The sequence below is a fragment of the Physella acuta genome, unplaced genomic scaffold (assembly GCF_028476545.2).
Source record: "Physella acuta isolate Inbredline_101_S28 unplaced genomic scaffold, ASM2847654v3 ptg000223l, whole genome shotgun sequence".
Taxonomy (NCBI): Eukaryota; Metazoa; Mollusca; class Gastropoda; family Physidae; genus Physella; species Physella acuta.
Window position 1 is genome coordinate 368,507 of NW_026731742.1, and position 14,383 is coordinate 382,889.

The 14,383-nt window shown below is 38.6% G+C and overlaps 1 protein-coding gene across 1 annotated transcript in view; it reads right to left on the reverse strand.

The window, feature by feature from the left end:
• Positions 1–5,205: 5,205 nt before the first annotated feature.
• The window catches only part of LOC131937819 (aminopeptidase B), a 33,305-nt gene continuing 24,127 nt past the window's right edge, over positions 5,206–14,383 (reverse strand). Inside the window, exons 8-15 of the mRNA XM_059295477.1 lie at positions 13,734–13,796; positions 13,390–13,521; positions 11,552–11,731; positions 11,024–11,100; positions 8,607–8,742; positions 7,520–7,663; positions 6,680–6,764; positions 5,206–6,419 (exon numbers count right to left, since the gene is read on the reverse strand). Of these exons, the coding sequence (XP_059151460.1) occupies positions 6,277–6,419; positions 6,680–6,764; positions 7,520–7,663; positions 8,607–8,742; positions 11,024–11,100; positions 11,552–11,731; positions 13,390–13,521; positions 13,734–13,796 (960 nt within the window). The 3' untranslated portion in view covers positions 5,206–6,276. The remainder of the gene's footprint in view (positions 6,420–6,679; positions 6,765–7,519; positions 7,664–8,606; positions 8,743–11,023; positions 11,101–11,551; positions 11,732–13,389; positions 13,522–13,733; positions 13,797–14,383) is intronic.

Sequence of the window (14,383 nt, forward strand, 5' to 3'; positions counted from 1 at the left end):
GATGTTGGATGTCTGATGTTGGATGTCTGATGTTGGATGTCTGATGTTGGATGTCTGATGTTGGATGTCTGATGTTGGATGTCTGATGGTGGATGTCTGATGTTGGATGTCTGATGTTGGATGTCTGATGGTGGATGTCTGATGGTGGATGTCTGATGTTGGATGTCTGATGTTGGATGTCTGTCTGATGTTGGATGTCTGATGTTGGATGTCTGTCTGATGTTGGATGTCTGATGTTGGATGTCTGATGTTGGATGTCTGATGTTGGATGTCTGATGGTGGATGTCTGATGTTGGATGTCTGATGGTGGATGTCTGATGTTGGATGTCTGTCTGATGTTGGATGTCTGATGTTGGATGTCTGATGTTGGATGTCTGATGGTGGATGTCTGATGGTGGATGTGCGATGGTGGATGTCGTAGTACAGTCGTACACCTTACAACATTTCGGTCCAAGTCAAATGTGTGGTCATATAATTAATTAATTAATTACTTAGTTATGTGAAGTGAGTTACGTCATACATTTACCCTCTTAATCCACAGACGAATTTAGCCAACCTTTGACCTTTCTGGGATAATGAAACGTAATTAGCATGGTAATTACAGAATCAATTACTGGTAGAGTAGCCGGCAAGTAATGAGCTGTTGGAGGCTAACAATGGAAAGGTGTGGTTATGTAGACAGGATGTTAGTGCTCTTTTGATTCCACTAGCAGCTATTAATAGCTTTAATTAGAACTCAATGGTTGACGAGAATCCTTCCTTCATTATTGTTGAGATGAATAAAGAAAATCCTGTGGGTTTTTTTTTTTAGATCTAGCCATCAAAGCAGCAGTATTAAAAAAAATAATTTAAGCCTGAAAATAATTCAGAAATTTAATATGTTTAGAATCCATGTTATAAAAGTTGCAAATCCAAAGAACTTGAAAATAATGTTTTGAGTTAGAGGCTACATTTCTTTTTTATTATCATCAAGCCTAAGTTATAACCTGATTAGTATGAAAAACAATGATTGGCTGTAAAGGAACAGGCTGTACGTGATAGATAGTCAGGAATTTAAAATTTTCATTTCCCCAGTTCTTTAACTACACGCATAAATAAACTAAGAAAATATTTGGATAAAAGAAACATACATTCCTTTAAAATGTATACTAAACGGTATTCAAAGTTTTCCCGCTCAATCAGAGGCGTAGCGAGGGGCGGGGGTTGCGGATCGCACCGGGTGACACCATTTAGGGGGTGGCACCAAGGCAAAAAATAGCAAAATATATAGAGAAAAATTTGAGGGGGGGGGATGCAAATCGAAAGTTTGAGGGGGGGTGCAAATTGTAAATTTGCTCACGAGGGGGGTGCCAAATTGAAAGTTTGTCCCCGGGAAGGGTCGCTACGCCTCTGATATATATATATATGTATGTATACATATGTATGTATATATGGCCCAAACAAATGTATTGCGGGGTGGCCCGTTTTTTCGCCGCCACTGAGGATCTAGGATTTGAAAAGTTTTCAGTTGGATTTGCTTTACTTAGGGCTTTTATAGTTTGAGGCTTTGGTTGGATAAAAATTTTTAGACGAGTCTAAAATAATGTTGAGCTGGTCCAGTAGCGTAGCGAGTGGGGGGCGGGGGGGGGGGGGACATATGTCCCCGGGCGCCGACCTTAGGGGGGGGGGGCGCCAAATTGAAAGTTTGAGGGGGGGTTGCAAATGAAAAGTTCGAGGGGGGGGGTGCAAATCGAAAGTTTGAGGGGGGGGGGGTGCAAATGAAAATTTCGAGGGGGGGGGGGGTGCAAATCGAAAATTTGCTCCCAACGAAATGGAATCTATATAGAAGTTGGCGTAGCATACTGTTGAGCAATAAAGTGAGCTTGAGAAACATTCAGGAGATTAGTGTCGCCAATTCGCTTGCTTGAAATGACACCATTGGTTTGTACAAATGTTGGCGTGACGCCAAGGACTCAAGTTCGTAAATGAAAAGACTATCATAGACTTTACAAATTGCAACATACAATAATGATAAAAGGAAAACAATTCAAACGCTTCTATATTAGTCAAATAGACCAATAAATTAAAATAATAAATTAACCAATAAATTAAAATAATAAATTAACCAATAAATTAAAATAATAAATTAACCAAGAAATTAAAATAATAAATTAACCAATAAATAAATTAGAGCATCGGTCCTCGTGCTGCTTATATCTTGTAGTTTTCTTATCAAGGGAAATAACTAATTTAAAATTCTTGATGAATTAACATTGCTGGGTTGTGTTCCCTTCAGGACAGAAATTGGGTTAGGGTGAGGTAGTGAGGGACTGAGTTTCTTCCAGTCTTCGGGGGTGGGGGAAGAAAGTCTACCCCCCCCCCCCCCCGAACGAAATGGAATCTATATAGAAAACATACTTTTACCAGTGTCCGTCCGTCCCCCGAAAATATCAAATGCCCCCCCCCCCCCCGAGAAAAAAGTCTGGAAGAAACACTGGTGGGGGAAGTAGGGGAAGTCAGTGGCGTAGCTACCGTAAAGCTAGCGTAAGCAAGGCATAGGGGCCCAAAGCATTTAGGGGCCCTTTCCCTCTTTAAAAAAAATTCAACTTTTTCATTGGAATTTAAAATTTATGATTTACGTAGATAATTTTAAAAAGAAAATAGAAATACATGTTCTTTTCTACTCTAGAAATAATTAAAAGTTCCAAATAGGTCCCAAGTCCTTTCTTACTGTTCATATAACGACATTCAGTATGGAAGGGAAGGCGGTCGAATGGTGAAAGTAGGGCACATTCGCAATAATTACACTTCTGGTGGTGTCGTATAAGTTTTTGGTTTTTAACCAATCGCCAATAAACTGAAAAGTTGTTGTAAATATACTGCATGGCAGTGTTTTTTCCCCAAACATTTCTCTAGAAAGGTATCTGAAAGAAACTCTGATATTTGGGAAGGTTTCTGAGGTTTTTCAGTGGCTGTCTTAGCATCTGTGGGCCATTGATTGGGCTCAGCAGGTCAGCGTTACTACTTAATTCGCGGGCTAATTGCAAAGGCGCATCAGCCGGCATCCCGGCGGTCGTGTAACCCGATGCGCCCCGGGCTCCCCCATGAACACTACGGCGCGTATATTCGTTTTAATGAGCGCCATCCACTAGGAATACGGAGGAATACTAAAATGATTACTAAATCAAATAAGAGGTGTCCTCCAGCGCATCAGCAGTAATAAAGGTTGGTCGCCTCGAGATATCCAGCGGCTACCTGAGTGCAAGGGATTCGTTAATTGCGCGTCCTGCATGGGTGCTACTTATTCAACTATCAAACTGCAACAGGGGCGCCTTCGACGCCCCTGGTGTTCGGATGACACCAAGCACAAGAGCACCCTACACTAAGGACACGGTGGGCCTCTACGTTAGAGGATTTAAACCGAACCAGGGGTTACATCCGGCTACCTACGGTAGTGTAACCAGTAACCGCTGCGACGTCTATAGGCGGTCGCTGAAAGTATTCAACCTCTATATTACGGCGGATGATTAACGTACACTCAACGCTTTCATACAGCACGCCCATAATGTACAGAATATTTATATTATTGAAAACCCTCCATCTTAAGTAACACTTGATTCCTTCGTTTAACTCCATTATAGCCTAAGAGCTGACGAAGGGACCCACTGATAATTTTTGCATAGGGGCCAAAAAATCCTAGCTACGCCACTGGGGGAAGTGGCTAAACTGAGCCGACAATTTAGGGTCTGACTCAGTGGCGTAGCGAGGTCGGGTGTCACCCGGTGCGGCACTTAATGGTGTCACCCCCCCCCCCCCCCCCCCGCAGAGGCATAGAGACCCTTCACAGGGACAAACTTTCAAATTTTCGATTTGCACCCCCCCCCCCCCCTCAAACTTTCGATTTGCACCCCCCCTCAAGTTTTCGATTTGCAACCCCCCCCTCAAACTTTCGATTTGCACCCCCCCCCCTCGAGTTTTTCTCTATATATTTTGCTATTTTTTGCCTTGGTGTCACCCCCCTAAATGGTGTCACCCGGTGCGGTCCGCACCCCCCGCCCCCCCCCCCTCGCTACGCCCCTGGTCTGACTCTTCTCCTTGACGAATTGTGTGTGTGTGTGTGGGGGGGGGGGGGAAGTAAAGTTCCTCTTCCAAACCTGACGGTCTTTGAGGCAAGTAGAGTTCACCTGTTTCAATGACATCGGCATATGAAGGGATAGTGTTTACAGGGGGTGGAAGCAGGCGTCATTACTGAAAAAGCAATATAAACAGAAAGTGATATTAAATTGTTTGCGAAGATTTCTGTCAACTTTTGAACTGTTTCAGTAAATTTCATCCATAGATCTAGGTATAGGGCTGGTAAGTAGGTCACCAACCAGTTCTACGGCTCAATAAAACCTGCATGAGCCATAGAACTGGTTGGTGACCTACTTACCAGCCCTATAAGAATTTATACTTGGATTACTCTTAAGTTTTGAAATACCCGAAAATTTACTGCTTCCGGTTTCTAAAATACAGATAACATCAGGTAGGCCTACCATTTTATACATCGATATAGATCTATATATAGATCTATATACGATCTTATTCTCTAAATTCTGTCAAACGTTGAGTGATATCCGATGACGGGATTAGCAGTTCTGAACTCAGTTCTTTTCCTAGTTCTCAAAAATAGCAGTTCTATTTTCTACTTTTCAGTAATTCATAATTTTTTAATTCGATAGTACTATTAGTACTTAAGTACCAATGCTGCCACTGAAAATAGATCTATTAATTGCTTTCAAACACTATCAGTAGGTCGTTAAGGACGATACTACCCCCCACCCTCCTTTCCCCCAACCCCTACCCTACACCCCCCCCCCCCCCCCGTGAAAGCAGCCTCCTTTTAGCTACCTCCCCTAAGTTTAAAATCATTTCACACTAAATTATCTGCCCCTTATAGCCGTCACTAAACCCGGCTCTACGAATGTAAACATTTAGCGTGAACCACAGCTCACCAGACCATGTAGGGGTGGGGGTGGTAGGGAGCGCGCTTACAGCTTGTTTTCTAGCATCTCCCAGAAGAGAATTATATATATAGATTAAATTATTAGGGCCTAATTAAATTAGGCCTAATTATAATATAATAAATCAAATGCAGGATGCGGTGTGACATAAAAAATGTGTTAGATGTTCAACTTTTTAAACAAAATTAGTTACTTTAATATTTGAAACAAACAAAAAATATATATAGTAAACTTGCTCTTTATTTTTGTGCATGTTTACCACTATAGTAGTAGAATCTAGTATTTATTAAATAGTATTTAAAGATTTTTTTCGGATTAAAAATATTTAACAAAGGAAAACAATATTAAACAAACATAATTTTAGGGCTAAACTATTTTAGGATAAACAATATTAAAACATAAACATAATTTTAGGGCTAAACTATTTTAGGATAAACAATAATAAAACATAAACATAATTTTAAGGTAAAGTATTTTAGGATAAAAAATATTAAACCAAACAAAATTTTACGGTAAACAATATTAAAACAGAAAGATTTGATGAAGATGCATTATTGGACTACCTGAATGTCTTGTTCTAGGTCTGTTTTGCTTTGATAAATTTGGTAATATGAATGTTGACATAATTAACTGGATGACATTAATTAACTGGATGACATTAATTGACAACCACAATAAATCTTTGGGCTAAGTATTAAAAAGATAAATAATTCTAGCTAGATCTATACATATCTACACATTAATGCTAAACATAATTTATTCATTTTATCCCCCCCCCCTCCCCCTTTGATAGCCTACTTCATTTAACTTGTTGTAAAAATAATTTGTAGGGGAGGGAATCTGTAAATAACTCTGTGGCATACAGGATCCAAAAAAATCCACCGCTTGTATCCATGCTAAATGGAGGTTTAAAAATTAATGAACCATATATCATCTTAAAAAACTGCTGCATCAAATATGTCCCTTTTTTTAAATAGCTCAGTCATTCTATGCTGTCATAAAGCAGTTTGAAATGCTACAAAATGGTTTTTAAACAAAAATAAAGATATGCTTTTTAAATATGCTATGAAAGTAAGTACAAAAACCATAAATATGGATACATTTTATGGCTCTTATTTTAGGCATATTTACATTGCTTTAAAAGTAAAAAAAATGTAAGAAAAGTTGGGTGTAAAACTAGGACACCCAGCCAAAAAAACTAGGACACCATGGGGTGTAAAACTAGGACACCGTGGCAAATAAAACCAAGACACTCCCGCGAGTAAAAGCCAATGCTCTGGCTCTACCATTTTACCTACAGTAATTTTTTTATATTTTTCCTGACATTAACATGCAGCAAATCTTTTGTCTCAAGAAAACAGTTTCCGGCATATTCTTTCATCTCCACGGATCCATGCAGCATACAGTCATACAGGGGCAGGGTGTACTTCTGTTTGCCTGCACAGATAACATAATATTATAGGTTACCTCCCTTGGCACTGATAACATAATATTATAGGTTACCTCCCTTGGCACAGATAACATAATATTATAGGTTACCTCTCTTGGCAGTTTATAGCACAGAGCTAGTGGACTAGAAGTTGTGACTTGTGGTTTTGTTTTTTTTGAAAATGTGGTTCATTTTTATACAGTTAAAAAAATAAAACACAATAATAATTAGTTGAGTTAATTGAGATAATTTTAAAATAATAAGTTACCTTGACTGAGCAAGAATTTTTTAACATCCTCTTTTCTTTCAGTTAAATTATTTTTAATGACCAACTTGCTCCAGCGTAGTCTCAGCTAGACAACATATTTTTTGTATCAATAATTTAATTCAGACAAAATAGGCCACTATAATTAGATGAGTAGATGAAGTAGAATATATGTTTCTTGACCTCAGCATATGAAGGGATGATGGAAAACTAAAGTTCCCCTAGAAAATTTTACTTAAGTTCCCCTAGAAAACTAAAGATCCTAAGACACTATTGTAAAGTTCCCTTAGAAAATGTTAGTAAAGTTCCCCTAGAAATCTAGAAACTATTGTAAAGTTCCCTTAGAAAATGTTAGTAAAGTTCCCCTAGAAAACTAAAGATCCTAAGACACTATTGTAAAGTTCCCTTAGAAAATGTTAGTAAAGTTCCCCTAGAAAACTAAAGATCCTTAGAAGCTGTTGTAAAGTTCTCTTAGAAAATGTTAGTTAAGTTCCCCTAGAAAACTGTAGAAGGCCCCTTAGAAAACTATAGTTAAGTTCCCTTATTAAACTGTAGTAAAGTTCCCTTTTTAAACTGGAGTAAAGTTCCCCTAAAAAACTAGTAGGTTCTTTAGAAAACTATAGGCCTAATATAAAATCCTTAAAATAGTGAAATTTTAAATATAAAAGTTTAGAACAAAAGAAACAAATGTTTATTTTATGTTTAGTTTATGTTTAGTTTATGTTTAGTTTATGTTTAGTTTATGTTTAGTTTATGTTTAGTTTATGTTTAGTTTATGTTTAGTTTATGTTTAGTTTATGTTTAGTTTATGTTTAGTTTATGTTTAGTTTATGTTTAGTTTACCTCTGCATTCTGTGAGTCAGAGAGAAAGTTGTACTCATCTAACACATGCTTGATGCTGGCTGCAGGCAGGGGGGAGTGAGCAAACAGTTGATCCAAAAAGTGCATCGTCTTGTATGCCCCCCACTCTCTCATACTTGGGTTTTTCTAAAGATTCAATGGTGGAGGTCACAGGTGCAATTATAAAATAACCGAGCTCTCAAGAGTTTTACTATATATATGAGAATTCTTAAGTTTTACAACATGTGTATAAGAATTTCCTAAGTTTTACAATATATGTACAAGAATTCTTAAATTGAAATCAAATGTTTGAATCAATCATTGGGAGTTCACACTTTAGACTTCACATCTTTATTTTATTTCCTGCCTTACAGTTAATTAAAATGTGGCAAAAAGTTAGGTTTACCAGGAGTTGTTGACCAACTCTACTCACCTGTAGTTGACCAACTCTACTCACCTGTAGTTGACCAACTCACCTGTAGTTGACCAACTCTACTCACCTGTAGTTGACCAACTCTACTCACCTGTAGTTGACCAACTCTACTCACCTGTAGTTGACCAACTCTACTCACCTGTAGTTGACCAACTCTACTCACCTGTAGTTGACCAACTCACCTGTAGTTGACCAACTCTACTCACCTGTAGTTGACCAACTCTACTCACCTGTAGTTGACCAACTCTACTCACCTGTAGTTGACCAACTCTACTTACCTGTAGTTGACCAACTCTACTCACCTGTAGTTGACCAACTCTACTCACCTGTAGTTGACCAACTCTACTCACCTGTAGTTGACCAACTCTACTCACCTGTAGTTGACCAACTCACCTGTAGTTGACCAACTCTACTCACCTGTAGTTGACCAACTCTACTCACCTGTAGTTGACCAACTCTACTCACCTGTAGTTGACCAACTCTACTCACCTGTAGTTGACCAACTCTACTCACCTGTAGTTGACCAACTCTACTCACCTGTAGTTGACCAACTCTACTCACCTGTAGTTGACCAACTCTACTCACCTGTAGTTGACCAACTCTACTCACCTGTAGTTGACCAACTCTACTCACCTGTAGTTGACCAACTCTACTCACCTGTAGTTGACCAGCGATGATTTGATCAGCTACCTCCTCAGCTTCGTCTGTCAGCTCCCTCCTGGCTGAGAGATCAGGTGTAAATGGTGGCAGGCCAGTGCCCTGTAGCCAAGTTTTGTCAAACTCAAAACCTGGCCTGAAAATGTCAAGACATCAAACCACTGCTACATCAAACCACTGCTACATCCTACATCAAACCACTGCTACACCCTACATCAAACCACTGCTACACCCTACATCAAACCACTGCTACACCCTACATCAAACCACTGCTACACCCTACATCAAACCACTGCTACATCCTACATCAAACCACTGCTACACCCTACATCAAACCACTGCTACACCCTACATCAAACCACTGCTACACCCTACATCAAACCACTGCTACACCCTACATCAAACCACTGCTACACCCTACATCAAACCACTGCTACACCCTACATCACACCACTGCTACATCCTACATCAAACCACTGCTACATCCTACATCAAACCACTGCTACACCCTACATCAAACCACTGCTACATCCTACATCAAACCACTGCTACACCCTACATCAAACCACTGCTACACCCTACATCAAACCACTGCTACATCCTACATCAAACCACTGCTACACCCTACATAAAACCACTGCTACACCCTACTTCAAACCACTGCTACACCCTACATCAAACCACTGCTACATCCTACATCAAACCACTGCTACATCCTACATTAATCCACTGCTACACCCTACATCAAACCACTGCTACATCCTACATCAAACCACTGCTACATCCTACATCAAACCACTGCTACACCCTACTTCAAACCACTGCTACATCCTACATCAAACCACTGCTACATCCTACATCAAACCACTGCTACATCCTACATCAAACCACTGCTACATTGAACCACTGCTACATCCTACATCAAACCAATGCTACATCCTACATCAAACCACTGCTACACCCTACATCAAACCACTGCTACACCCTACATCAAACCACTGCTACACCCTACATCAAACCACTGCTACATCCTACATCAAACCACTGCTACACCCTACATCAAACCACTGCTACACCCTACATCAAACCACTGCTACACCCTACATCAAACCACTGCTACACCCTACATCAAACCACTGCTACACCCTACATCAAACCACTGCTACACCCTACATCACACCACTGCTACATCCTACATCAAACCACTGCTACATCCTACATCAAACCACTGCTACACCCTACATCAAACCACTGCTACATCCTACATCAAACCACTGCTACACCCTACATCAAACCACTGCTACACCCTACATCAAACCACTGCTACATCCTACATCAAACCACTGCTACACCCTACATAAAACCACTGCTACACCCTACTTCAAACCACTGCTACACCCTACATCAAACCACTGCTACATCCTACATCAAACCACTGCTACATCCTACATTAATCCACTGCTACACCCTACATCAAACCACTGCTACATCCTACATCAAACCACTGCTACATCCTACATCAAACCACTGCTACACCCTACTTCAAACCACTGCTACATCCTACATCAAACCACTGCTACATCCTACATCAAACCACTGCTACATCCTACATCAAACCACTGCTACATTGAACCACTGCTACATCCTACATCAAACCAATGCTACATCCTACATCAAACCACTGCTACACCCTACATCAAACCACTGCTACATCCTACATCAAACCAATGCTACATCCTACATCAAACCACTGCTACATCCTACATCAAACCACTGCTACACCCTACATCAAACCACTGCTACATCCTACATCAAACCACTGCTACATCCTACATCAAACCACTGCTACACCCTACACAACTTTGCTGTGTTACTACATCATGTCTTTACATGAAAATGTCATTTTTTTAAGGAAATGACTGACACAATAAGATCCAATTTAATAAGAAATTAAACATCATTTTCAGTTTTAATGCTGGCACAATGTCTTGATACAACATTTATTCCCATCTATCACACTGGTACAACATTTATTTCCATCTATCACACTGTAATATTTAATCCCAACCTGTTCAGTAACTACCTGTAAGATTTAATCCCAACCTGTTCAGTAACTACCTGTAAGATTTAATCCCAACCTGTTCAGTAACTACCTGTAAGATTTAATCCCAACCTGTTCAGTAACTACCTGTAAGATTTAATCCCAACCTGTTCAGTAACTACCTGTAATATTTAATCCCAACCTGTTCAGTAACTACCTGTAAGATTTAATCCCAACCTGTTCAGTAACTACCTGTTAGATTTAATCCCAACCTGTTCTGTAACTACCTGTTAGATTTAATCTCAACCTGTTCTAATGAACCTATTAATGTAATTAAGAAGATGCTAACAAATTACCATCAGAAGAAAAACATTACCTCTCATGCACCTTATTTGCCTTCAGGTGAGGAAAGTTGTCCAGGAAAAAATCAAACAAGTCCTCAGCCACAACACTCTAGATTCAAAATATAAACAAGCAGAATATGTACTTGTACTCTCACATAATTAATTGATTAAAATCACTCAGTTAAGGGGATATGCTTGGTTTAACTAGAAGAGCTGGGCTAAGAAATGACCTTTTTAGAATAGCTGAACTAAGAAATGACCTGTTTAGAATAGCTGAACTAAGAAATGACCTGTTTAACTAGAAGAGCTGAACTAAGAAATGACCTGTTTAACTAGAAGAGCTGAACTAAGAAATGACCTGTTTAACTAAAAGAAGAGCTGAACTAAGAAATGACCTGTTTAACTAGAAGAGCTGAACTAAGAAATGACCTGTTTAACTAAAAGAGCTGAACTAAGAAATGACCTGTTTAACTAAAAGAGCTGAACTAAGAAATGACCTGTTTAACTAAAAGAGCTGAACTAAGAAATGACCTGTTTAACTAGAAGAGCAAGACAATTACCTGGAACTTAAAGTGGTTGACATAACTTTTAAGAAACTGGTCAAATTTGTTGTCGTCTCCAACAAGACTCCGCATGTAGCAAACAAAAGCAAAACCTTTCTCGTAAGGAGTTTCATTGTAGGTGTCATCAGGGTCAACGTCCTCACCAATCACTACACGAAGTCTGGTCAGTGGGTGATCCTAGGATAAAACACGGCATTTTCTCATCTCATTCATCAACTGAGGCCATTTTTTTATCTGACTTATTAACTCAATTTTCTTAGTTCTCTGCTAATGTTTTTTCTCTATTTAAATTGATTTACTTATTAATTTTTTGGATAAGAGTATCATAATGCTTCATCCACCTATGGCGGATAAACCAGGTATTTTAGTTTGAAACTAGCCAGAGTTTTATTCATCTTCAGACTCAATGTTTTGTTTTTCTGACTTCATCAGCTGGTGTAACTGTGTGCTCAATGTTTTGTTTTTCTGAATTCATCAGCCTGTGTAACTGTGTGCTCAATGTTTTGTTTTTCTGAATTCATCAGCTGGTGTAACTGTGTGCTCAATGTTTTGTTTTTCTGAATTCATCAGATGGTGTAACTGTGTGCTCAATGTTTTGTTTTTCTGAATTCATCAGCTGGTGTAACTGTGTGCTCAATGTTTTGTTTTTCTGAATTCATCAGCTGGTGTAACTGTGTGCTCAATGTTTTGTTTTTCTGAATTCATCAGCTGGTGTAACTGTGTGCTCAATGTTTTGTTTTTCTGAATTCATCAGATGGTGTAACTGTGTGCTCAATGTTTTGTTTTTCTGAATTCATCAGCTGGTGTAACTGTGTGCTCAATGTTTTGTTTTTCTGAATTCATCAGATGGTGTAACTGTGTGCTCAATGTTTTGTTTTTCTGAATTCATCAGCTGGTATAACTGTGTGCTCAATGTTTTGTTTTTCTGAATTCATCAGCTGGTGTAACTGTGTGCTCAATGTTTTGTTTTTCTGAATTCATCAGATGGTGTAACTGTGTGCTCAATGTTTTGTTTTTCTGAATTCATCAGCTGGTGTAACTGTGTGCTCAATGTTTTGTTTTTCTGAATTCATCAGCTGGTGTAACTGTGTGCTCAATGTTTTGTTTTTCTGAATTCATCAGCTGGTGTAACTGTGTGCTCAATGTTTTGTTTTTCTGAATTCATCAGCTGGTGTAACTGTGTGCTCAATGTTTTGTTTTTCTGAATTCATCAGCTGGTGTAACTGTGTGCTCAATGTTTTGTTTTTCTGAATTCATCAGATGGTGTAACTGTGTGCTCAATGTTTTGTTTTTCTGAATTCATCAGCTGGTGTAACTGTGTGCTCAATGTTTTGTTTTTCTGAATTCATCAGCTGGTGTAACTGTGTGCTCAATGTTTTGTTTTTCTGAATTCATCAGATGGTGTAACTGTGTGCTCAATGTTTTGTTTTTCTGAATTCATCAGCTGGTGTAACTGTGTGCTCAATGTTTTGTTTTTCTGAATTCATCAGCTGGTGTAACTGTGTGCTCAATGTTTTGTTTTTCTGAATTCATCAGCTGGTGTAACTGTGTGCTCAATGTTTTGTTTTTCTGAATTCATCAGATGGTGTAACTGTGTGCTCAATGTTTTGTTTTTCTGAATTCATCAGCTGGTGTAACTGTGTGCTCAATGTTTTGTTTTTCTGAATTCATCAGATGGTGTAACTGTGTGCTCAATGTTTTGTTTTTCTGAATTCATCAGCTGGTGTAACTGTGTGCTCAATGTTTTGTTTTTCTGAATTCATCAGATGGTGTAACTGTGTGCTCAATGTTTTGTTTTTCTGAATTCATCAGCCAGTGTAACTGTGTCTGCTTACCTGTCCATCCTTTTCAACCATTTGTTCCACCATTTGTTCCAGAAGAGTTCTGCCAGTGATGGCCTCCAGACACATGTGTGCCTTCCCAAACAAAATCTCCTCAATTCTTCTTTGGCCAAACATGGTCAAACCCTGAGGACAAACATTTTAAGATCTGAACATAATATTTGCAACAAAAGGTTCAATAAAGTCACATGTAGGTCCATCACAAGAAGGGAAACGTCACACATGTAAACATAGTCTAAACTTCAAAATACCAACACCACCAACCACTACAAAAACCAGCAACCACTACCAACACCACCAACCTCTACCAACCCCAACAACCACCAACCACAACCAACCTCATTCAACCAGAATTCACTCCAGTTGGCATTTGTTACAAGATTACCAAACCAGCTGTGCGTCTGTTGGGAAACAAAAAAAAGTTTGTAAACATTTGAGTTTTACAACTCCTAACTGTAACATACACTTACACATTTAAAATAAGTTTAAAATTATGGGGCAAAAAAACCAATCTCACATAAAAAACTTACAATCTCACAGATAAAACTTACAATCTCACAGATAAAACTTACAATCTCTCAGATAAAACTTACAATCTCACAGATAAAACTTACAATCTCACAGATAAAACTTACAATCTCACAGATAAAACTTACAATCTCACAGATAAAACTTACAATCTCACATATAAAGTCAACTATCTCACAGATAAAACTAACAATCTCACAGATAAAACTTACAATCTCACAGATAAAACTTACAATCTCACAGATAAAACTTACAATCTCACAGATAAAACTTACAATCTCACAGATAAAACTTACAATCTCACAGATAAAACTTACAATCTCACAGATAAAACTTACAATCTCACAGATAAAACTTACAATCTCACAGATAAAACTTACAATCTCACAGATAAAACTTACCATCTCACAGATAAAACTTACAATCTCACAGATAAAACTTACAATCTCTCAGATAAAAC